We start from the raw sequence: 25,725 nt of genomic DNA on the forward strand, positions 1-25,725 counted from the left end.
GAAAGAACTGTAAATATCAACCACCCGCACAGGGTTAAGGCCTTGAAATAACTCCAAGAATATGTTGGTCTACCCCTTAGACAAACTTTCTAAGAACTCTATATGGCTCCCCTCAGTTCAGTAAACATCTAAAAGTTTCTCATAAAGAGGAGGTGGCCGTAGGTGCTGAACCAATCGGGTTAATTATTTCATTTTCCTTAGCATTAGTTTCAAACTAATCCAACAATAGGGCAAAGAGATTCAAGACCTCCACCTGATGTTGCTTCCTAGTAGAAGTTCACTGCCTCAAGTCACCATTGGTGGACCTCTCCCTCATTCATCTGTCTAACCCCCCTTTGAAATAATCTATGCTGTGTGACACCATAGTGCTTCTTCACCACTTTTGTGGCACTTACCTACAGAAAGAAAGAGTTGGTAGGCAAGGCACAATGAAGGGATTTGACTGGAATAATGATCATTTGCGGCATGTTTTTGCGTAAACCGCCCTGAGCCATATGGGCGGGTGGTATAGAAATATAAGAAAATAAATAAATAAATATACAACAGCGCTGTCTTAATGTGTAGCCCTGTCAGCCCTAGATAGAAGCCACTTTAAGCCACTTTAAGTCAAAAGACTTTGGCAGGGATCTCACAGGAAGAATTAATTTCATAGAGGTGAAGTGAAACAAGCAATAATGATTTTATCCTACCAGGGTCATGTATTTGAAATAACTACAACTTGACAAAGGAAACTTTGACTCTCAAAATCTCATACCTGGAAAATATTGGTATCTAAAGTGCTTTTAGCCTGGGATCCAGCTGTTCCACTGCATCATGGTTACTCTCCATAACTTTAACCTGATTCCTGTCTGAATTGTCCTCTCCTGTGTACCACACAAAGGGGGCATTCATAATCTGTGTGCTTATATAAGTTTAGGAGCTGGACACATATCTTGTTTTTAAGTTATTCGCACAGAAGCTGTGAAGTAGTCTTGTGTAAACAAGAATGCAAGGAGGCAGAGGGAGCAGCCAGCAGAGATGGAGAGGCCAAGGAAACAGGAAGAATGTCCCCTCCTCCCTTCTCCCACCCATTAACTAACTCAATCTCTTGTGAGTGTAATAAATATAGAGCTGACTTGAAGACAAAATAGCCAGAAAATACACCCCTGCAAAAAAAGAAAAGAAAAGAAAAACTAAAGTGTTGGGCAAATGAGTACATGTAATATTCAACCATAAAGCACAGGACTTTGTGGGGTTGCTGTTAATCATAAATCATACTTTGCTCATATTCTCCTTTGGTGAGAGAGTTCTCTCTCCCTCTATTTAAAAGGAAAAATAAAATTCCTACTTTACAAAAATAATTGAACTGAAAGAAGAAACCTGAAGATGAATATTTCTAACTTAAGGGAGCTTCAAAGAAATGGCCTTTTCCTTTGCTTTCTCCCAAAGAACAGTGATTAAATATTGCAAAATCCTCACAGATTGGCATCCCTATAAGCCTGCACTAACCATAGTAGTACGAGGGAAGTGAGAGACACACAGTCTAATCCAGGGTTTGTTTAGGAAAGGGTAGAGATGAAAATGGAAGGGCCTTCAACATTGAAACAGGATTACACTACCTTGCTCTCCCACTGATTCCCCCTGCTCCACGTGGAGGCAAACTATTTTTAATGCTTCATAATGGGTCCAACTGGCTGTCAACCAAGTCAGAACAGATGTATATATATATGAAATACACATTGATTCCATTCCTCAGGAATCTGTCCTTTCGCTGAAAAACTTGCCCCAAGCGCTCTAAAATGAATTTGGAAGAATCGTATTTCGGCTGAATCAGTAGGGAAGGAAGATGATTGCAAGCAAATGTATACCTGTGTTCTCATCTTAAAGGAATTTGTATATGGTGTGTGTGTGAAAGAGAGAGAGAAGGAATAATGCGAGAGAGACTTTGGGCTGTGCTTTTATGTTTCTTAATTTCTTGCAGATGAGGGAGACAAGCATATTTTGGCTAAACAAAATATACCAGCCCATTGTGGCAATGTTCTTGTGACAGCCTGGTCTTATTATAACTAAAGAACTTTGCTCCTTCTGGATATTGCTGAAGAGCAGTGATATACCACTGTAATAAATTTTTCCAGTCCTGCTTGATCACTTCTTGCCCTACTTTCAAAACTCAAGGCATCCTTAAATAAAGACCAACTTGTTTCAGGAACTGGGGGAAATCTAATTTCTTTGGGCCAGACGTGAAGACAGGAAGCAGATTATTTGAAAGGTAATGTTTTAAAAAATGTTTACTATAAGAATATGAAATGATTTTTATCAACTGTTCTATTTTAATAAAACCAAGTATAATTTGCTACTATTAAGACAGCAGAAGCAGGATATTAGGATTCAGTATAAATGCCACAGATTGGTGCACTGTAATATTATTTGTTTGCTCAGGGTAATATAGAGTGTGCAAGATGTTTCTTTCAACTCACTGTATATGTTAGTTTAGTAAAGCTGCACTCCTAGCCCCCTAGTTGCAGAGACTTATTCCTAAATTATTTTAGCTGTTAAACAGAGATCAGGTGACCTTGAGGATTCTGTTGTTGCAAAGTTAAACCCTCTTCCATGTATGACAGATATAAAGTAGGAAAAAAACAGTAAAATCCTTCAGTTTTGTGAACGGTAGATCTCGGTCACAGCATGAATAACGTTATTTTTTGTTTATGTTAAAAGTGCTGCCTTTTAATGCATTCTTTCATATGTTAATAGGCATAAGTGACCAAGATCTTTTCTTGCATGTGCCTAAGTGAAATGAATGGTCATTCCACACCGGCCATATTGTATTTCTTTGCACTTCTGTCATTCACAGGTGGTGTAATGCGTCTGATCTCTAAAATATCATGCCTTATGGTTTAAGATCTTTCTGTGAAATAAGGTTAAAAAGTTACCAACTCTATCTGCATGGACTAGGATTTCAGAATCTGTAGTTGGATACAAAATCTTTTAAAATGGATAAAATCATTGTTTTACCACTTTGTGATATAAATTATGCAAGTGTGCATTTCTGAGCAATTAAGTATTTTGCTTGTCACATTAAATTGCGACGTGGTTGCACTTCTTATTAATAAACTTAAATAAGTTATTTTCTGCTTTTGTATATAGCAATGATGCACAGTGAAGCATTAAGATTCTCTGGTCTAGAATTATATCATAATTCATTTGTTCGCATCCAAGAATGCAAAAGGCCTTTTAACATAAAATGAACTTACTGAATTGCATTCTGCTTCCCCCCCCCCCCAAATGTCCTTCTTTTTCTGTGTGGTCTTACTATGTCTTATATTATTTTAGGTGAATACTTATTGGATGTTCTATATTAACAAATGCGCAGTAATATGAGAGAATTTGCTATACTCTAAGAAATTTTGCCTTCTAGCCCAATATGATTCCAATCCGAAAGTCAAGTTAAAAGTAACGGTGAAAAAAAAAGAAGTAAAAGCAGAACTAGACAACACAGATCTTTTGCATGTGGTTAAATTATCTCTTTTAACACTGTTTTATTTTAAGCTAGGTATTCACTCAACCTTAGCACTGAAACCTGTGTGTTAGAATTCTTCATAGAGTTAGCAAACCTGGGAAGAAGCAATTTTAACACACACGTTACCAGCTTATTAAAAAAAAATAAAAACACACGTTTTGTCTCCTGTCTTAACAAAGGTATGTGCGGGGGGTAGGGGGGGGGGAGGTATGAGGCTTAAGGATAAACAGATTGTCCTTGAACAAAATAGCTCTGGCAGTGACTGAATTCTATAGATCATATGCTTGTTCTTTTAAGCATGATTTAGCATAGTGAAGAGGAAAAGAAAAAGCACCCTGATAAACAACAGTAACCTCAAGAAAAATAATGTATTTAGGTGTTGGACTGAGATATATATATTAACATTAAAGGTAAAGGTAAAGGTCTGACCCTTGGGGTGATGCCCTCCAGTGTTTTCATGGCAGACTCAATACAGGGTGCCTTTGCCAGTGCCTTCCCTAGTCATTACCGTTTTACCCCCCCAGCAGCAAGCTGGGTACTCATTTTACCGACCTCGGAAGGATGGAAGCTTGAGTCAACCTTGAGCCGGCTGCTGGGATCGAACTCCCAACGTCATGTACATCGCTTCAGACAGCATTTCTGCTGCTTACCACTCTGCGCCACAAGAGGCTCATATATTAACATTAACAATCATCTAAATACAGTAGGGAAACAAAAGTAGCCTCCTAGTCTGTTGTAATAGCATCCCCCCCTTGCATTCCTTTGTATTCTGATGACCAATTTTTTTAGCACTTGGAGTGCTGCCTGCCCCCTTACAGGAGAGGAGGGCCTCCTCTCATCATAGCTGTCTCCCCAACACACATACCAGAAGCAGATACTATATAGTCTTCCACCCTTACCCACCTGTGGCAAGATGTTTTGCCTGATGATAGGCGAGGCAGAATTCTGCTATGTAAAAGGCAAGTTGGACGTGAATGATTATTCATGTCCAACTTGCCTTTTCATCTAGATACATACAGTATTTCATAGAAGAAACAATTGCTCTGGATTTCCTGACTGATTTCCATGTGCTGATGGACCTGGATGTATTTATCTGGATCCAGCACATCTATGATTTGTGCCTGTTCCATAATCATGTAACTCTTCATTCAGGTGATATTTAAAACCAGATACTGATGGGATGGTGTGTGTGTGTGTGTTAGCTAACGGTCTCTAGTTCAAAAGACACAATACAAAAACAAACAATTCTGGATCATAGCCAAGGTCCAGGACTGCCCAGTCAAGGACTGTGTCTTCAGTGGTGGTCAAAGAGTTGTACAGAAAGAAGAAACTTCTTGTTTTATTGATTTATTGCCCGAAGCATGGGCAATAAAAAGGAAGAGCTGGAACTTCTCATGCTGATGAAAAGGTATGATCTAGTAGGCATCACAGAAACTTGGTGGAATGATTCTCATGACTGGAATGTAATGGTGGATGGATATGAACTGTTCAGAAAAAACAGAATAGATCGAAGAGGTGGAGGAGTGGCACTGTATGTGAGAAAAGGGCTTACCTGTCAGGAAATTCTAGTGAAGGAGAGCATATCTACAGTGGAAAGCATCTGGGTGAAAATAAGCGAGGGGAAAACAAACAGTGTGGTGGTTGGTGTCTGCTACCGACCGCCTGACCAACGAGAGGATGTGGATGCTGCACTTTGTGAGCAGCTTGAGAAAATATCCAAACGGCAGGACCTTGTCATCATGGGTGACTTCAATTTCCCAGATGTGTGCTGGGAAACAAACTCTGCGAAGCGTCCTCAGTCATGCAAGTTTCTGACCTGCCTGGCTGACAATTTCATTTATCAAATGGTAGATGAACCCACAAGAGGTTCAGCCATACTGGACTTAATACTGACCAACAGGCAAGAGTTGGTGGATGAGGTGAAGGAGGTGGGGACCCTAGGGGGAAGTGACCATGTCCTCATAGAATTCCTTTTGAGATGGGGAGCCAAGGAAGCTTGTAGCCAGACGCGGATGTTGGATTTTCGTAGGGCAAACTTTAATAAACTCAGAGACATGATGAGTGTCATACCATAGACGAGAATGCTGGAAGGGAAGGGAGCATGTGAAGGGTGGGCGCTACTCAAACAAGAGCTATTGCATGCTCAATCAATGACTATTCCAGAAAGACGAAAACACTGCAGGAGCTCTAAGAAGCCTATTTGGATGAACAGAGAACTTCAAGAGGAACTAAGAAAGAAAAGGAAAATGTTCAGGAAATGGAGGGAAGGACAGAGCTCTAAAGAAGAGTACCTACAGGTTACTAGGCACTGTAGATCAATCATCAGAAAGGCCAAAGCTGAGAGTGAGCTAAGATTGGCCAGGGAAGCCCATTGTAACAAGAAAAGATTTTTCAGTTACGTGAGGAGCAAACGTAAAGTAAAGGAGGCAATAGGCCCGCTGTTGGGTGCGGATGGACAAACTCTAACGAAAGATGCAGAGAAAGCAGAAAGGCTTAGTGCCTATTTTACATCTGTTTTTTCCCACAGGTCTAAGTGTTTAGGCACATCTAGAGATGGCTGTAGCCAAAGGATAGTGTCTGGGTGGCAGGTTAACATGGATAGAGAGGTGGTCGAGAGGCATTTAGCTGCACTGGATGAGTTCAAATCCCCTGGTCCAGATGAAATGCACCCGAGAGTACTCAAAGAACTTTCCAGAGAACTTGCACAGCCCTTGTCCATCATCTTCGGAACCTCTTTAAGGACTGGAGATGTCCCGGAGGACTGGAAAAGAGCAAACGTTATTCCGATCTTCAAAAAAGGGAGGAAGGATGACCCGGGAAACTACAGACCAGTGAGTCTGACCTCTGTTGTGGGGAAGATAATGGAGCAGATATTAAAGGGAGCGATCTGCAAACATCTGGAGGACAATTTGGTGATCCAAGGAAGTCAGCATGGATTTGTCTCCAACAGGTCCTGCCAGACCAACCTAGTTTCCTTTTTTGACCAAGTAACAGGTTTGCTGGATCGGGGAAATTTGGTTGATGTCATTTACTTGGATTTTAGTAAAGCTTTTGACAAGGTTCCCCATGATGTTCTGATGGATAAGTTGAAGGACTGCAATCTGGATTTTCAGATCGTTAGGTGGATAGGGAATTGGTTAGAGAACCGCACTCAAAGAGTTGTTGTCAATGGTGTTTCATCAGACTGGAGAGAGGTGAGTAGCGGGGTACCTCAGGGTTCGGTGCTCGGCCCGGTACTTTTTAACATATTTATTAATGATCTAGATGAGGGGGTGGAGGGACTACTCATCAAGTTTGCAGATGACACCAAATTGGGAGGACTGGCAAATACTCCGGAAGATAGAGACAGAGTTCAACGAGATCTGAACACAATGGAAAAATGGGCAAATGAGAACAAGATGCAATTTAATAAAGATAAGTGTAAAGTTCTGCATCTGGGTCAGAAAAATGAAAAGCATGCCTACTGGATGGGGGATACGCTTCTAGGTAGCACTGTGTGTGAACGAGACCTTGGGGTACTTGTGGATTGTAAACTAAACATGAGCAGGCAGTGTGATGCAGCGGTAAAAAAGGCAAATGCCATTTTGGGCTGTATCAACAGAGGCATCACATCAAAATCACAAGATGTCATAGTCCCATTGTATACGGCACTGGTCAGACCACACCTGGAGTACTGTGTGCAGTTCTGGAGGCCTCACTTCAAGAAGGACATCGATAAAATTGAAAGGGTACAGAGGAGAGCGACGAAGATGATCTGGGGCCAAGGGACCAAGCCCTATGAAGATAGGTTGAGGGACTTGGGAATGTTCAGCCTGGAGAAAAGGAGGTTGAGAGGGGACATGATAGCCCTCTTTAAGTATTTGAAAGGTTGTCACTTGGAGGAGGGCAGGATGCTGTTTCTGCTGGCTGCAGAGGAAAGGACACGCAGTAATGGGTTTAAACTTCAAGTACAACGATATAGGCTAGATATCAGGAAAAAGTTTTTCTCAGTCAGAGTCGTTCAGCAGTGGAATAGGCTGCCTAAGGAGGTGGTGAGTGCCCCCTCACTGGAAGTCTTCAAGCAAAGGTTGGATACACACTTTTCTTGGATGCTTTAGGATGCTTAGGGCTAATCCTGCGTTGAGCAGGGGGTTGGACTAGATGGCCTGTATGGCCCCTTCCAACTCTATGATTCTATGATTCTATGATTCTATGATTATTTTCTTGAGGGGGGGAATGAAGGTAGGTAGTTGTGGATTTGTTGCATTGTGAAGCAAGCTGGACTAGATGATCCTTTAGATCCCTTCCAGCTTTGTGTTTTCATATTTCCTCAAATCTTTTCCTTTTCAGTTCTCTATTCCAGTAAGAAGGCAGAGTTTAACTTTTAAAGTGTATTTTGCCCTCCCTAGATATTTCAAGTAGTAGAATAAATATGTTTTAATAGTATTTGGTGCCTTGAGAAATGTGTTTGTGGGTAGATAATAATGATGCGATGAGCTTTTGATATCTGAAGACAGAACTATAGGTTTGTGAACTTTTAATGTATAGATGAGAGTTTATATTGTGTATAATAGTCAGGGCCTTACCATTAAGGAAGGTACCTCAGTAGAATCTTTTCATTTTGCTATATGAAACTGAGTTGTTTGTGTCAATGAGATCTTCATGAAGAATAGAAATCTTTAAAAGTACAATTAAATGCCATAACAAGAAATGCAGGAACTGCCATGTCATAAATGGACAGAATTGACTTGTTATTCTGTGATAGTGCAAGAAATAATTCTCTCTTAACCCATTTCTACTCATAATGATTTTTTGGGGAGAGGGCCATCAAATCACAGCTGACTCGTGGTGACCTTTAGGGTTTTCAAGGCAAGAGGCCTTCAGAGGTAGGTTTGACATTGATTGCTTCTGTGTCATGACCCTGGTATTCTTTAGGGATCTCCCACCCAAACACTAGTCTACTTTGCATCTGAGATCTGATGAGATCAGACTAGCCTGGGTGATCCAGGTTAGGTCGCATACAATGATAAAAACATAACAACAAGTTCTCCATATGTATTCACAGGTGGAAATTCTGTTAGTGTGGAGGAGAGACTAGCAAAGGACAATTCCTAAATCCCTAAGCATGTGTACATACAGATGTACATATAAATATTAACGAATTATATCCCAAACAAAATGCTCTGATCGTGATTACTGTTTATCTGAACTGAAATACATTGTTAATATTCAGAAATCTTGAGATTTGACAATGTAGGATCCGGCTATTATCCAGAAATGCCTGCAACTAAAATGGTTGTTAAGGGCAGAAGGGTGAAGGGGCCTTTGACCAGAAGTGGTTTTGCAGCTGCCTCAGTTGAAATTATGCTTTTTATTAATTCAACATTTATCCTATCCATCCCTCTGATAACTATTGCTCTGCCTAATAAGTTAGGGAATGCAAGGTCCAAGAGTTCAAGTAGTCAGCCTCAACACCTGAAGGATTACTCTCTCTGCATGAGGTGACAACTGAAATAATTGGTTTTGTAGATAAAGTTCAAACTGGAAAAGATGGGTGGGATTTCGTCCTCAAAGTGTATCATGATCAGTTATAGGAGGCCACTGAAAGTTCTACTGGTACATGAGGTCCAGAACAGCTGTGGTGACTGGCTTTGAGCATATACAGTGGAGGAAAATAATATTATTTCGGTTGTCATATCAACTACCCATTCATTCTGTTGTTGATCAGGGTCTCAACATGGAGCTGAGGGAGCACTCTTATTGGTGAATGATGGACAAACAACCATCACCCCACACAACTCAGGCTGGTTCATATGGGGGGGGGGGAGATCCACTTGGCTTAAGCTGGAGAAAAACAAGAATGCACATCAGGTGCAATATTAAGCGCTCAAGGTCAAAGACAACATATGCATTAAAAATACTGATTAAACCTAGATATCCTCTTGTAGATTTAACTGTACTAGTATTTGGTTTTATTGACAGATTGTTACAACAATGAATTCCAGTTCCATAGGAATCAGAGTATGTAATCCAGCTAAAGTTAAACATTTTAAAAGCTTTTGATTTCAAGTTGGCTAATTCTCTTGTACTAGAACTAGTAGTGTGTTAAAAATGCTTAATTTTGCCTTGTCTGGCCTAGAGTATGCCAAATTATTCCCTTTCCATATATTTTACTACCTCCAGCTTTTAAAAAAGCAACAAATTCAATATGTCATAAAATGAATTAAAACTAAGTCAAGTTTCCCCCCAGCTACATTAAGTGGTAATAATAGGGGGATTTTAAATGTTTTAAGTAAGGGCATGTCTTCCTAGTGGAAATTTCTGTGTCCAATATGTTAAGTCTGTCCATATTGCTCATATAATAGCCTCTTGGGAACCATAGTTTCTCTCTACATTAATGCGCCGTTCACTGCAGAGAATGAGTGCTTTGTACTCGCCTGATTTTTCCCTTCCGTCAAAGGCTTTTGAGCATTCTATTCTATTTCCCTCAATTTACAAGTGATTACCCGCAGAAAATTACACTGCATGTCACACATGCTGACACACGTTTGACATGAAAATGCGTGCTAATCAGAAGCAGAAGACGCTTCTTCAAAAGCATTCGGCTCAAAACGGGGACGATCTTCCTTTTGTGGATCTCTTTCCATCGTCATCATCATCATCTAGTTATTACTGGAGCTGATTCTTTGTCTGCTGAAATAAAACTAGCTCACAGGTCTGTCCTCTGTGTGGCACTCACTCATGTATCCGCAGAGGCAGGCTAGGAATGAAAGTGGAAGCGCTTAGGGTAGGCAAAGCTGTCATTTTCCAAACAATTACTGTAGTCCAGTCTCCGCTTGCTTTGGGTATTAGCCTGACAAACGCTTCATTAAGTTGAGGTTTCCAGCAATCAGATGACAATATCTCCTAAGAGCAATATGGTTGCTTGGTCCAAATCTGTATGAGTTCCTCTCTTTCCCACTCCAGTATTAAAACCAGAGGCGAAGAAAGAATCACTGCTACAATCAAAGCAAAAGCCAGGAAAAATGTCATGGACAATAATTCTACATGACCACTGCTGTTGACCCATCCTGATTCCTCATCACCCACAGTTCTGAGCATACCTGAAGTTCCTTCTCTGTATGAATCTCCCTACCACATAAGATTAATGAGTAAAAAGGGCTACCTTACAAACTAAATCATCCAGAACATGGAAAAGGCTTTTCTAAATATGTGATGGGTTAAAACTTTAAACATCTGAGGCTTGACCCATTTTGTGCCATTTTTGAATTCTTAATAGATTAATGGTGTTATTTAAAAGGTTGGTGATTTTATTGGCATTCTAGGGATTCATTACTTTTATAACAATTGTTCGTGCAATGAAAAGAAACAAATTTATTTTTAAAAATCTACCGACAAGGATTCTCCCCCATTATGTGGATCATCTACGTAAGGGATGAGAATCCTTGTCCCCCCCTCTCAGAAATACACACCTAGACTTCCTCCTCCTGAACCCTTTTCTTGCCTTATTTTTGGAGCTTCTGGCACTGAGGCCTGCTTGTTGCCGCTGCCGCCAGCCTCCTGAGGCTGCCCCTGCTCTCAGGAGGGTGGGAGTGGCCTCAGAAGACTGATGCCAGCACCAGAGCAACAAGTGGGCCTCACTCAGTGCTGGGCCTCACTGTTCTGATGCCACCACCACTGCTGTGGGCCATCTACTGGCGCACTCCCTAAGGCGGGACAACGGATGTTACATATGTTATCATTTCTGTTATAGGGTCTGCGCCAATAGATGTTCCACATCAAGAACAAATGACTACATAAACAATTACTACACAGTAAGCTGCAAAGCCAACCATCTGCATCCTGAACTGAGATATGGACAGTTAAAACGGTTGCCTTGTGTACAAACATTTTGATCCTGAAAAATACTAATTGGTGGGTCAAAACTTTTATTGATTTTTTAAATACCTAGAGTCTACAAATAGCCAGCCTAATGTTAATGCCTCATAGTTGAATTTAACAATAAGTTTGCAGAGAACTATTACATTGATTATTCCTTGGAATGCATCATAATCCCCAAAGTTTTGGCTCAATTACTTGCAGTCTACATTTCTTCCACAACCTCAAAAATATCAAAGAACAATTTCAGAAATATCTGGTTTCAGGAACGCTCTTACTTGAGGATGTACAAATCAACATTACACCAAGTGAAGACACAGATCAGCCAACACTCTTTGATTAACTACTTTGGCCACATCGTGCGATCAAACTCGCTAGAAAAATAATTAATGCTCGGCATGGTCAGCAGCAAAATGAAATGTGGTTGCCAAAAGATCTGCTGGCTCGACACGATCAAAGCCAATACAGGGATGACCATGAACCAACTAAAAGAAGCAGTCAGAGACAGGGGCACATGGCAAAAACTTTCCTATAGAATCGCCAAGGGTCGGACACGGCTGAATGAATAACATCATCATTTGATTAATTAATCAATTCAACATAATTCAGTTTACTGTTCCTTTGACTACATCCTACAGTATAAAGGCTTAGATGCAGCAATGCACAAATAGAAGCATAAACAGACTTAGCACATTTCTGCTTGCTCAAGATCTTGTGATGCACCTATAGAGCATAGCCCTACATATTTACAGTGCCCAGAAACTGAAAGGTCAAGCAAGATCTTGCACAAACATAAACCCAAGTGGGGATACACTCCTCGACTTAGCACAAGCACCTACAGTAAATCCCTACACAAACCACAAGCATCTGAACACCCACTTAGTATTCCAACAGAAAAGCACCTTATTCCCCCATCCCACCCCCAGACAGAAGGTGGTAAGTCCGCTGATACTTTGAATGTAAATAATTAGACTGCTTAAAAATGTAACAGAATGTTGCAAGCTGTCCTGAGCCTTTGGGGAAATCTGAAAATGTAAATAAATAAGTCTTTTCCTTACACTTCTACCTGCAAAAGCGTCCTGGATACAATCCAAAGTTCGGAATTTTTAAGAGAAAAAAATTACATATTCTTTGTTCTAAAACACAATCTTTCAGGTGCCAAAGTGTTCTGTACATTTAGAATGTATGGGCCATGTTTTAGCATTTAATCCTGTAGTTCCTTTATTATGCTCTGTTAGATTGTGTACCTTACTCAGAGGCAGAGCGTACCATGAAATTTAAACTGCTTTTAAAAAATGAAAGAGCAATAGGTCTCAGGAAGCTTTGGACCTGATGGATATTTAAAACTTGGTGTCTCCACTTATACCCCATACTATACGATTCTAACCATCAGCAATTATTAAAGAGTACAGAGAAATGAACCAAATAACGGAGAAACTTGAAATCTGAGCTCAGTATCTTTTCCTTGCTGCTGCTGATACTAGAAAGATGGGGGCCTAATCTATTTACTTATTGATTTTAATATTTATATTTTGACTGCATTGGGCTCAAGTTGGTTTACCTTGATACATTACAACTTAAATATATTACATTAATGGACATTACTACTTCAAACCAGCAGCATAAACCCCTATATTGTCCCCCCCCCCAAATGACACCTAGAGTACAAGACTACATTGAAAGCCCTGGTATATAAAATGTCCTTGCAATGTGTTCCTCTCACCTCCTCACATAGTGGGGGCTTGAATGGAAGGAAAGGGGACAGGCTCTGGTTGATGCCAGGTTAGCCACCCACTCCTTACTTGGGAGCACAATCTGTAGGCGGCAGCCTGAAGATGATAATTGTTTTTCAAGGACATAAGGGAGGAAAGCAGAGTCCCTTAGACATGTGGAGCCTAGACCATGAACAGCTTTAGAGGTCATAACCCACACATTGAATTGGACTTGGTTCTCTTTCCCAGACAAAACACTTCCCTGCCATCTTCTTTCTCACTCTATTTCCTTATAGTACCTCTCCTGTTCACACGGGTGAAACAGTTCAAGGCAGACAGACACCTGAAGCATTACGAAAGAAAAACCACCGATGAAAAAATCTTGTTCAGGTGCTATTTTTCTTCTACTGTGCCTCAGCAACAGTGAAATTGTGCATCCAATAATGTGAAAGGCAAAATAGGGGCGGATTTGACTAACGCCTTTAATGCTCTTGTTATTTGAAGAGAAAAATCATGACTCCTGTAGTTTTCTTGGAACTATCTTTAAAAAACCAGTTTGAAATGCCAAGTTGCATTTCGCATATGAACTGTTACTGGGAGCAATTCAAATTGAGTAATATAGGAAAACTCATTAAAATAAATTAATCACAGCTTACTGCTGCATTCTTGTAGTCATCTAACATGCCTCAGTCAGGTTAGATTATAAAACCAAAACTTACTTATACTTCTGTCCTTACTTATACTTCTGACCAAATTTAGATTTATTATTTATTTAATCACAAATTTTTTACTGTTTATTCCCTATAAAAGTACCATTTTAAAAGCATCTTGTACCAATGTTCAAATTCTGTTTCAGAGTTAACAAGGTGCAGTTAAACCCTTCTAGAGTCCATTGAATAAAATATTGATTGTAGGCATGCCAATTTCCAGTTGGTGGCTGGAGTTCTCCTGAGATTATAACTGAGTTCCAGGTGGCAGAGATCAGTTCATTTGGAGAAAATGGCTGCTTTGGAAGGTTGACTCTAGCATTATACCCCATTGAAATACCTCCCCTCCCAAAACGGGGGGAGGGGAGTGCCATCCACACAACAGCCTTGCAAGGTAGATCGAGATAGAGCATTTGTCTGTCTGGAGCAGCGTAAAAGAGCAAGATCGGCATGGGGGACAAAAGGCAGAACTGAACTGAGAAAAAAACAGTTTATACACAGTCATGAACAATGGATCTTCACACACATTGGTCAGTTTCGGTTTAAATTCTGTGAAAGAACCCTTGCATAATTTTATGGTTGGGGGTCACCACAACATGAGGAACTGTATTAAGAAGAAGAAGAAGAAGAAGAAGAAGAAGAAGAAGAAGAAGAAGAAGAAGAAGAAGAAGAAGAAGAAGAAGAAGAGTTGGTTCTTATATGCCACTTTTCCCTACCCGAAGGAGGCTCAAAGCGGCTTACAGTCGCCTTCCCATTCCTCTCCCCTCTCCCTAAAGGGTTGTGACACTAGGAAGGTTGAGAACCACTGCTCTAAAGTCTCTTATATTTTTGAGCTCTGCCACATCCATTTCGTAAACTTAAAAGAACAGAGATTGAAGTTGGAGTCTCCAGGATAAAAAACACATATAAAACCGAACTATGGCTCTTGCAGCCATTCAGTGTTGAACACAAAATTGTATGCATAGTACTGTGAAAGTGTTATGATGTGGCCATTTACTGCAGCATTGAATAACTAAAGATGTCTCTAGTGGGACAGATAATTAGAGGCTCTGAGGAAGCTCTTGCAACTAATTTTGACAGGTGACTGTATATTGACTTTTTAAAGTCTTTAAACAAGTATTTTAGAAGACATAGCTTGGCATGCTGAATGGGCTGGATTCCTATTTAATTTTGGAAGAGATCCTACAGAGAACAGAATGAGTTAGTGTCTGCTTTCTTATGAGTCTCCAACTTGCTTGGGGTGTTAATAAATGGAGCACAAATTATTACTGTAATTTCCTAGAGAGTTGCTTATTTTTTCTGCTGTCTGGCTCAAAGCACCATCCATCATACTTAGGACGTTAGTATGTGGTCCGGTTTTAGGTCAGTATGTGAGATGGTGGGAAAATAGAATGGTGAAAAAGAATTACATAAACCCACTCCATTCCCCAAATACTGCAGAGCTCCTGCATACCTGGCCTGAGTCAGCATTTGTAGGTATATAAAATCAAATTCCACTCCAGGTACACAAGAACTTCTCTTTCTGGAACAACAATTTTAGAGAGGAGCAAACCAACTGTCATTAGAAGGGAAGATATTACGGCTAAGACTCACTTTGGACACATCATGCAATCAAACTCGCTAGAAAAATAATTAATGCTCGGCATGGTCAGTGGCAAAAGTCACCAAAGGATCCGCTGGTCACCAAAGGATCCGCTGGTTCAACGCGATCAAAGCCGATACAGGGATGACCATGAACCAACTAAAAGAAGCAGTCAGAGAGTTAGGGGCGCACTGCGGAGACTTTCCTATGGAATCACCGAGGGTCGGAGATGACTGAATGGATAACATCATCACATCATGTATACCAACTACTCTCCTGCCCTCTGCCCAGTGTGGTTGTCAGTAAGTCAGAAAGTAGCGAATTCTAATCTGGAGAACGCCTCCATGTGGAGCCTGCTGGGTGACCTTGGGCCAGTCACAGCTCTCTCAGAACTCTCTCAACCCCACCTACCTAACAGGGGTCACTTGTGGGAAGAGGAAGGGAAGGAGATTGGTAAGAAGCTTTGAGGCTCATTAAGGTAAAGGACCTTAAGGCCTGTGGACCTCCAGAGGAACTGGGTGGCCATTGTGTGAAACAGGACTAGATGGACCAGTGGTCTGATGTCCATCAGGGCTCTTCTTATGTTCTTACATTAGAAGCTGGCAGTCAGAGGTGGTGCTGAGTCTGCTACCTATTCTCAAAATCTGGAAAGGCTGAGCATGGTTGGGGGTGCTTTTTATTACACGAACAAATTTGATGTGCTACCATTTTGCACAAGGTGACTCCTGGGCGATCCACAGGGCTGGTCGAGCATGCCAGGCAGCTCACTGTATTAGATGAATTAGCTGCCTCCGAGCGAGGAGTAGCTCCCAGGGCATGTTTGGTGCCAGAGACAAGAGTTTCCCTTGAGCATCCATTGGGAAGCCATTCTGCAAACCCGGAGCGGACACTTGAAAGCACTATCCTTCCTGGGTCAGCGCCCACGTCTTCGGATGCTGTCCGGGGGACCCTCAATTTCGACGGTTGGTTTGTCTGTCTCCAATGTGCTACAACGCCCCGTTTATTTTGGTGTTGCAACCAACTAACACGCCCCTCTCTCCGATGGTGGGAGGGGGGGGGGAGAGTCGAGCGGGGGAAAGAGGCCGCGCGGCTGCCGGGGAAGATGCCAGGGGCCCTAACCCGCTTGCAGCGGCCTCCGTCCGCGACGCCTGGCCGGCGTCCACCAGCAACACCAGGGGGGCCAGCCAGGGCGGGACAGTAGCGCCGCGTCCGACCGCTCTCCCGCCCTCTCTCTTTCGCCCGCCCAGGTGCAGCCGCACTCGCCAGCCGCACGCCTCGCCGAGATGCCGCCGCTCGCCCGCTGCTCCGGCCGGGCGGCTCTCTCCTTGGCCGCCCTGCTGCTCGTCTTGGTCGTCGCCTGCAGTCCCGGTGAGTCGCAAGGAGGGAGGGAGGCCGCACGTGGATAGAGTGCCTGCGAGGAGGAGGAGGAGGAGAGGAGCTTGTGTATCTCTCCCGGCGCCAAGATTCCTCGAAGTGATGGGGAGGAGGGGCGAACGAGGGCGTGTGTGTGATTTGGAACCTATATACAGGCTCATGGCAGCGTCTTCGATGAAAGAGAACTTTGGAGAAACGGAATTCGTCAGGGGACAACACACTCTCCCCAGCATGGATAGGGATAGGATTTTACCTGTTGGATTTTTGCTGCTTGCCACTCAAGCCTAAGGAGGCTTGCGGGGGGGGGGGGGCGCGGAGAGGAAGAGTTGACAAATCTCACTGTTTGGCCCTTATTAATGCCACATCAAACTGTCAATCAACTGCTTTTCCCAGCTTTTCTGGTGATGACTTCAACCAATGCACTAGCAAGTTCATGACATTCCCCACTGTGGATCTGCAGTGATGGGAAGGTTGCACTGATGGAATATCTGCCTGTCAAATAGTTGTTAATGCTCCTGTGGGGTGGGGGTGGGGGTGGGTGGGGGGAGAGAAAGCCTGCCATCACCTTTTCCCACAATTTTAATAGCACATGCTTGCTTTTTAATTTTTTATTTACATCTAAGAGATCACCTCCCATGAATCTTATGCTAAATTGGTGATGTAGTGATACATTAATATAAATAGCTCCAGGCACATGTATGTGTGTAGCAATATATTTGAAACTGGAAGGTAGGAAAGAAGGGTAGGCTTCTGTGTTTAAAGGGTATAGTATACCCCCCTCAGTGTCTTTAATAGCATAATAAGTAGAATTACAGGACTGAACTTTTGTCCAGCTCAAGATGTACCAGTGAGGAAAAACATAATTCAGTGAAATTTGTGGCTGACATCTTTATACAAAGAAAGCTGGCTGAAAATAAAGCTTTTCTAAATCTGCATTTGGGTTGTGTGTGGGTATTGTTTTTATGTGGGGGTTTAAAATGTAAATCGCCACTTGTCAGATGGGTAGTCAGTTAAATAAATAAATAAATACAGGATTACATTGTGTAATTGATAACTAAAAGAATTTTCAGCTAAACATCTGGAAGGAGTCCCTCAGTGGAATGGGCTTCCTAGGGAGGTGATGGGTTCTCCTTCTTTGGAAGTTTTTAAGCAGAGGCTAGATAGTTATCTGACAAAAATGCTGCTTCTGTAAACGTATGCAGATTATTAGTGGGTGGGCAGAAGTGATTTTGTCGGTGCTTGGCTTTTGTGGCCCGTTCTTGCATGCCCAGGGAAATGCCGATTGCCACTTTGGGGTCAGAAGATGAATTTTCTCCAGGCAAGACGGGCCAGGGATTCTGGTTTTCAGGGGCGGGGCATCATCTGGGCATGAGATTGGTTCACAGGGGGTGGACAGGTAGTTATGAATTTCCTGCATTGTTCATGGGGTAGGACTAGAATCAGGCCAATCTGTGGCTCTCCAGAAGTTCATGGACTACAATTCCCATGAGCCTTATGCTGGCAGGAGTTCATGGGAATTGTAGTCCATAAATATCTGGAGAGCTATAGTTTGGCAGCCTCTGGACTAGATAACCCAGGAGGTCCCTTCCAACTCCATGATTCTGTGATTCTATTTACCCAGTACTTAGTGGTCAACTCACACTTTTACTGTCAAAGCTGTATAGCTACATGTGAAGATGCAGCTACTGGCCCTGAATTCCGCTCATTAGCCACACCTCACTCAATACTGTTAAAGTAAATGTCATTCTACTTTCAACCCACAGCATGCTGGAAATGAGGGTGGGCAAAGGGAGCAGCATAACAGCAAAGCCAATGGTGTATCTAGCTATTTCAATATTGATAGGCTGCTCTTCTGGAGTTCAAAACTGCTTGACAAATTATTTAAAATGCATCAAAATGCAATAAATATTCAGTGAGAAACAGCAGAACAAATTCAAACAGCCATCATCTGCTTGCTGTGTCATCCCTTTTAAAATTAGGATGTGTGTGTCAGATTCAAGAGAAGGGGGAAGATTTTACAAATGCTTGTTTAATAAGAGTTTTGTGAGCATGGCCTGGGGGGTGGTATTCTCCCCTACCATAAGCAGAGAAAAGAATCTTAATTTGCCTCTATGCATCTTATTTTCCCCCCCTTGCATAGACAATCATGTTCCTTATTAAGGAGCAGTACGTAAAATTTTTCAATCTTTTAAAAATCTAATGTATGCACTTGATTCATTTAGGTGTTGCAAGAGGAAATAAACTTAAGGTGATGCTTCAAAGACGAGAAGGTAAAGTCCATCTTTTCCACTTACTCTCTCTGGAAAGAACAAATAATCAGTTGCTTGGAGCCCATTCAGAACTTTTTTCTTCAGACGTATCCTGGCTCTTCCAAAAGGGTCTCCTGCAGCCCTGATGAGGGCAGAGCTTGGTTTTCCCTTGCTCAAAGCCCATGCCCACTTATTCTGATATCTTGGAAGAAAGACATCACAACTAAATTAGATTCTTTAAGCCATCAACGTTTTAAGCTCCTATTGAGCAAAGATAGGATTCGGTCTGATTTTTTTAGCTCCATTCTTTCACGCTATACCATACCAGATGACTTACTGCATACATCAGCCAATATTTATGATGTATGTGATTGAGTGGGCAAAGCTGATTCACTGATTGATCACTCTTCAATTCAGCTATCACAATCAGCCCCATTATTATTGTTGTTGTTGTTATTGTTATTATTATTTAATTTATATCCCGCCTCCCCCCATCTCCCCATGGTATAAAACAATTTAAAAAGACCATTCTAGAGCATCATATCTGTCAACCGCTCTGAGGTAGCGGTAGTAATAAAACACTAAGGGCAATGTGGGAGGAGAAAGGGGTGGGGTGAGTCCAGGATAAAAACTCGCAGGGGCCAATCAGGAGCTGCTTCACGGCTCCTGATTGGCCCCTCTGAGTGTCAGTCCGGAAGGTGAGGGGGTCGGGGGAAGAGCCTTCGCCGCTGGGAAAGGAGCAGGGCGGCCCTTCTCCTGTCAGTCCGAGAGGTGAGGGGCCTGGCGGCGAAGCTGGGACATCGGGGGGAGGGTGGGGGAAAGGCTTCTGCGTGGCAAAAGGAGCAGGCCTGCCACGTCAGAGATGTGGTGGGCCTGCTCCTTTCGCCGCCTGGAAGCCGGGAACTCGGGGGGAGGAAAGGCTTCATCTCGGGGAAAGGAGCAGGCCCGCAGCGTCGGAGACGTAGTGGGCCTGCTCCTTTCCTCGGGACGAAGCCGGGGCCTGGAGGGGGGGCCGGAAAGGCTTTGGCTTGGCCAAAGGAGCAGAGATGCGGCGAGCATGCTCCTTTCCCCAGGACGAAGCAGGGCATCATGGGAGGCTGGGAAAGGCTTCGTCCTGGGCAAAAGAGCAGGCCCACCGCATCGTGAACACGGCGGGCTTGCTCCTTTCCCTGGGACGAAGCTGGGGCCTCGGGGGGGAGGGGGGCAAAAGGCTTCCTAGGACAAGGCCAGGCCCTGGAGGGGGCCTCCTGCGCCCAGCCGCCTGCCCGCTAGCACCCGCTGTATTTGGGCTACAGCGGGCCTTAAAGCTAGTTTAGTAAATATAACAACACATAATCTTAGAATGGCCCTAACATCTTTGCGGTTTGAAATGATGCCATCAGCCACGCTCTCTGGGCGATATCTCCAAATACCCACAGCCCAAGGCCTGTATATATGTGTAAATCCATCTGTGGAGGACCTGCCCCACTATGTTTTGGCTTGTCCCCTGAACTCCGAACCCAGGGGCAAATTCTTTGCCAAGTTATTACCAAACTCACACCCTATTTCTGATTTTAACAAAATCTCCTGTTATCAGGTGTCGACCCCTCTATCTCATATAGGGCGGCACTTTTTGCTCTAGCTGCCAGGAAGATCCGAGCCAAAGCATTTTTACAGGAGTCTCCACCTTGATACACCATTTTATCCCTCTTATTGTAACTCAGTAGGCCATGTTTACAATTTTATGTACGAAATATTGGAGAAATATTGTTTTATTTGTATTTGTACCATATTGTTTTAACTGTGATTTGTAATGGCCTTTGGCTATATAGAATAAATGTTATTGTATCACTTACTCTCCTAATTTTTGAAGAAGTGTGCATGCACACAAAAGCTTACACCTTGAATAAAACTTTGGCTTAAAGGTGTCACTGGACTAAATTTTGCAATCCTAATTTCTGTGCCAGCAGCGAAATTGGACCAGAAACACACATTCTAAATATTCCTTGTGCCCTGAAACCCCCTGTCATTGGTTCTGTTTTGTGAAGAGCTATTTTTGCCTTTCCCACTGTTTTCGTCTTTTTATAAACCCCCAGAAAACCATCCAGATTGCAGATCCATGGAGTGTTTCTAATGGAAGGACAAGTCTAAAACTTTAACAAAAGAGGCTCGGATTAAATCCTTTATTTTGCACTGGATCTCAATTGAGTCTAGTCCTTATCCCCCATGGCTTTTTATCCTGTGCATTTCATAATCCCTGGCATAATCTTTGGTGGTCAGGAAAAAAGGCCTCTGGTTCCTCCTTTATTAGCAGAAAAACTGGTAGGATTGATCACTAGGTATGGAATTGTAGAGGAAAACTGGAACATCAAGGAATAGTCAAGTACCCTTTCTCCATTCTCCTTATATTTCAGATTTGCTTTTCAGAGGGGAAATACTGGTCATGGCTGCAGGAATATGTAATTCCAGATCTGCATCTCTGTGCAATAGTTGTTACTGGAGGCCAGGTCTCCCACTACATTCTGCTGGCAGCCTCTACCATGGGAAACTATGACCTAGTTGAACAGTGACTACCAACTGGTCAAGTTGTCCAGAGGGGGACCTACAAGGACTTACAGGGGGCACTTCATTTCCCCTTTTATCTTCTCTGCATTCTGTTTTATCTTTCTTTCCTTTGGGCAACCTCCCCCCCCCCTATTCTTCTTTCCCTGCTTCTTCCTCTTGTTCCCACCCACCAACCAATCTACCTTTTTTAAGCAAAGGCATCTGGATCTTAAAGCCACAGGGGGCGCTGCTTTTAGTTTGGAGCATTAAAAAAAGATTTCATAATTGTCAGCAAACCCAGGGCATTTCCAAGTTTGTAAAAAAATAAATCTGTCTTGTCTGTTCATAGTCTCAGCCTATAGATTTAAGCATCCACAAATTGGCTATGTTGAGAATTAAATATATTGATGTGAGACTCTACATTGCCCCAATGACATGTCCTTGAGATGAATACTCAACAACATGCCTCTTAAAGTTGGGGCCTGCAACCTATGGATCTAGAGTTAAATATGGTTCTTTTAAAATAAAAAGGCGGGATGTTGGAATAACTAGTAGGCAAAGATCTTTATGGGACTAAAGGGTTTTTCAGAGATGCTTTACAGCAGTGGTTCCCACACATTTTCAGGCTCCCAGCCCACATCCCTAGTGTCTCCCACACATGAACACACACCACTTTCCAGTGTTCGGTCTACTGCAAATTTAAAAGACACTATATTGCCTACACTCTTTTTGGTTGTTGTACAGCAGCCATATTTTAGTCTGGAAAATAGATATATTTATATACAGTCTTTGTACAAGTCATTCATAAAGGACCCTTTGGGTCCTCATTGAGGAGAAAGACAGATGGGGGAAGAGAAGGAAAAAATGGAAAATCATATGGCCAGGAGCAAGCAGGAGAAAGCTCTTCTAGCCTCTCGAAGATGGAGACTTTTGGGGAAGAGTTGCCAACCCTGGGTTAAAAAATTTCTGGAGATCTGTTGTAGAGCCTGAGAAGGACAGAGTCTAAGGAGGGGGAAGAGCTCAGGAGGAATATGATCCCATCCAGCCCGCCTTGTGAAGCTGTTGTTTTCTTCAGGAAGCTAAGCAGGGCTGGCCATGGTCAGCACTCAGATGGAAGAGTGATGTAGGCAATGGCAAGCCACCTTGGAACATCTCTCTGTAGGAAAACACAGCCACAGCAGAATGCCAGACTGCTGCCCTCCTACTGCCCCCAAATTCCTTACCCTCCCCCTAGTTCCCCCACTTTCCTCACTGCCCCCCTGGATCCTTCCACTGCCCCCTGGGAGGGGGACCCATACCACCCACTTTGGGAACTCCTACTTTACAACAAGGTAAATAGATATGCAATCCAAGTAAGCACCATGCTTTGAACTTTTTCTAAGTTTGCAGACTTCTGGAATAGTGGATAGGGCAGGTCATTCTACCTGCGTAGATCCAACAAAATACTTTGTAGGAAAATTGGTATCATATTGACACGGATGTTTCCTATCATAGTCTGGAAGTGCCTAATTGCTGATATAACTGAGAAAAACTATAGCCACACTAAGATAGCAGTCCTCAGGAGATCTACTGAGAATTGTACTCAACTATATTAAATGTGGCTTACTCTCAGGAAGGGATTCTTAGGAGTGCATTATAAGAATTCGTGATGCATTCAGATATATTACTGTGTGGGACATGCAGGATGTTACCTTTAACTTCAGTACTGTCTGCACAGCTTGCATATACATAGTTCAGTGATATTGCTTATTCAAGGTCTCCTGCCATAACATATGTGTGTAGTAGACATAAGATTGTGTCCAGCAGAGATTAAAGGGGAGGGGATTTTTGCCAATTCCCCCCTTCCAGGCCTCCAGCTTCCTCATTACGTTGTAGGAGCAGAATTTTGGGGAGCATTTGGGACCACAGTGAGAGGAGGGGGGTGAGAAACCTACAGCCTGATGATGGAAATCTCTCCATCCATGGAAATTTCTGCTAGAGCCAAGCTATACATTGCTAATTAGCAGCAAACACTTTCATGTATTTGTGTGTTTATGTACTGTGAGCAGCCCTTGGAATAACGGGACATGTGTTTTCTTATTCTCATCCCAGCCCCAGTTGCAGCTAAGGAAGAAGTGTCAGTCAAAGAAGATAAGGCCAAAGAGTTCTTACGCAGCCTGAAACGCCAGAAACGCCAGCTGTGGGACAGGAGTCAACCTGATGTGCAGCAGTGGTACCAGCAGTTTCTTTACTTGGGCTTTGATGAAGCTGTAAGTCACAAAAAGTTCTGTTTAGACATTTAAGGAGAGAATCATAAGTATTACAGGTCATATGACCACATAGTTGTGAAATTGTGAGTTTTTCCCCTGTGATATATCAGTGGACATAGTCTTGAAGAGCGGTCTTTTGTACTTAACTCGAGTCTAATTTAATCAGTAAGAAATATAAACATTTGGGCATGATTTTTGGCTGGCTCGTGGTTCACTGCAGGTCAACTGGCATGAACTTTCAATGGGTCAGTGGTGGATTGTGAATGCAAACATTTCCAAAGATGCTGACATCTGCCCCTTCGTTCCTTTTTTTCTTGCATACAGAAATTTGAAGATGATGTCTCCTATTGGTCAAACTTAGGACGCAGTGGCCATGAATATTATGGTGGTTACTACCACCACCACTATGATGAAGATGCTCCTATTGGCCCACGAAACCCACACACTTTCCGGCATGGAGCCAGTGTCAACTACGATGATTATTAACCTTGAATTGTCTCCTCTGATCAAGCACCTCCTGAAGAGCAATAAGGGCCTCTCCCTCTTCAACCACCTTTCTCTTTCTAGTTTTACATAGAACTGTTAATGCAATGAGACAAAATAGAACTGTACTTTTTATATTTACTCAGTAGCACACAATATAAATGTGTTAGAATTAAAATTTCATACTAGATTGAACTATTTCATCAGTGCAGTAAAAAATAATGGTCCCTATTTCCCATTCCTAGATTCTGAAGGATGGTCCTATGAACTATCCATTCACATTTGAAAAAACATTTTAAAACAACTGCTATACAAAAACAAGGGGCTGGACTGTTCCCCCTTAGGAGCAGCACTTGGGGCAGATGTGAGAGGTAGAAAAGGAGTGAAATCCAAGCCAATGACTTGCAAGAAGACGAACAGGGATACACAAGCTTTACTTTTGGTCCCCTATCAAAAACCAGCAACACACAATTTTCTTAAGCACTAGTCCTGTTTGACACACCAGGATAGGCAACAGGCCATCTTTGGAAATTTTTAAACAGAGGCTGATTCTGTGAAAGTTCAAGGGGGTGGCAGGTTACAGTGGATGAGCGATTGGGATGTGAGTGTCCTGCATAGTGCAGAGGGTTGGACTAGATAACCCATGAGGTCCCTTTCCAACTCTATTATTCTATGATTCCAGGCATGCTTGTTACTAAAAACAAGCGCCACAATCCTGGTTGTGTAAGCAATCATTCAATCTTCTGTTTACAAATATGCAGGGCATCAAACAGTGCCACCCTCTGCTGCAACAGAGCTGCCCAAGACCATGTCTATAAAAACGTTCCCCAGTATGGTGTGCTTGATTAAGTGTAAGACTAGAATCTGGGAGACTTAAGTCTGATGACCTTGGGCGAGTCCATCTTTCCCAGCTTAAGCTACATCACAGGGCTGTCGCCAGGATAAAAGGAAGCTGTTGCACAGATAAAACAGGAGAAAGACACAATAGCAGTGTATCATCACACAGATTTCGAGTGGTGTGTGTGTGTGGAGGGGGGAGATAGTGAGTAGAGGCTCAGCAAACACCCACCCACATCCCATCCATAAAGACAACAATCCTTATAAACAACAGACATGAGAGTTTCATTTACTTAACACAAGCCCAGGACTTCTTTAAATAGAACAGGATTGCACTGTCCTCATGGGAATTTAGGGCCAAAATGGGCAATGCCGTATTGGCAAGTCAACCATGGGGACATGCTGTCAATTTAGGGCTTGGTTTTTTACTTCTAAAACTGCTGCAAGGGCCTTGCTGGGGACCCACAGCACCAGGGGGATGAGAAGATTCCCCCCCCCCCACTGCTACTTTCAAGGGTCTCCAGCAGAAACTCTCATGTGGTGTTTTCAAAAGGGGAAAGTTCTGAAATGGAGCCAAACCCCCAGCAGACTTGGGGACATGGTATTATCCACTTTGGCTTCTAGGACAGTTTGAAGGGATGTTGGGAATGTGT

The 25,725-nt window shown here is 42.7% G+C and overlaps 1 protein-coding gene across 1 annotated transcript; it reads left to right on the forward strand.

Moving 5' to 3' along the window:
- The first annotated feature begins 1,773 nt into the window (after nt 1-1,773).
- On the forward strand, nt 1,774-24,430 carry ECRG4 (ECRG4 augurin precursor). The gene is made up of 5 exons (XM_077343605.1): nt 1,774-2,248; nt 16,605-16,725; nt 18,954-19,001; nt 23,595-23,752; nt 24,077-24,430. The coding sequence occupies exons 2-5, from the start codon at nt 16,641-16,643 to the stop codon at nt 24,236-24,238; spliced, it is 453 nt and encodes a 150-aa protein (XP_077199720.1). The 5' UTR covers nt 1,774-2,248; nt 16,605-16,640; the 3' UTR covers nt 24,239-24,430.
- The last annotated feature ends 1,295 nt before the right edge of the window (nt 24,431-25,725 follow it).

This window comes from Paroedura picta, chromosome 6, assembly GCF_049243985.1.
Source record: "Paroedura picta isolate Pp20150507F chromosome 6, Ppicta_v3.0, whole genome shotgun sequence".
Lineage (NCBI taxonomy): Eukaryota > Metazoa > Chordata > Lepidosauria > Squamata > Gekkonidae > Paroedura > Paroedura picta.

Excerpts from the sequence above, each read along its gene's own strand:
- ECRG4 (XM_077343605.1), top strand. The coding sequence starts at position 16,641 with ATGCCGCCGCTCGCCCGCTGCTCCGGCCGGGCGGCTCTCTCCTTGGCC. Across the intron at positions 19,002-23,594 it reads GATGCTTCAAAGACGAGAAG|CCCCAGTTGCAGCTAAGGAA; the intron begins GTAAAGTCCATC and ends TTCTCATCCCAG. Across the intron at positions 23,753-24,076 it reads ACTTGGGCTTTGATGAAGCT|AAATTTGAAGATGATGTCTC; the intron begins GTAAGTCACAAA and ends TCTTGCATACAG.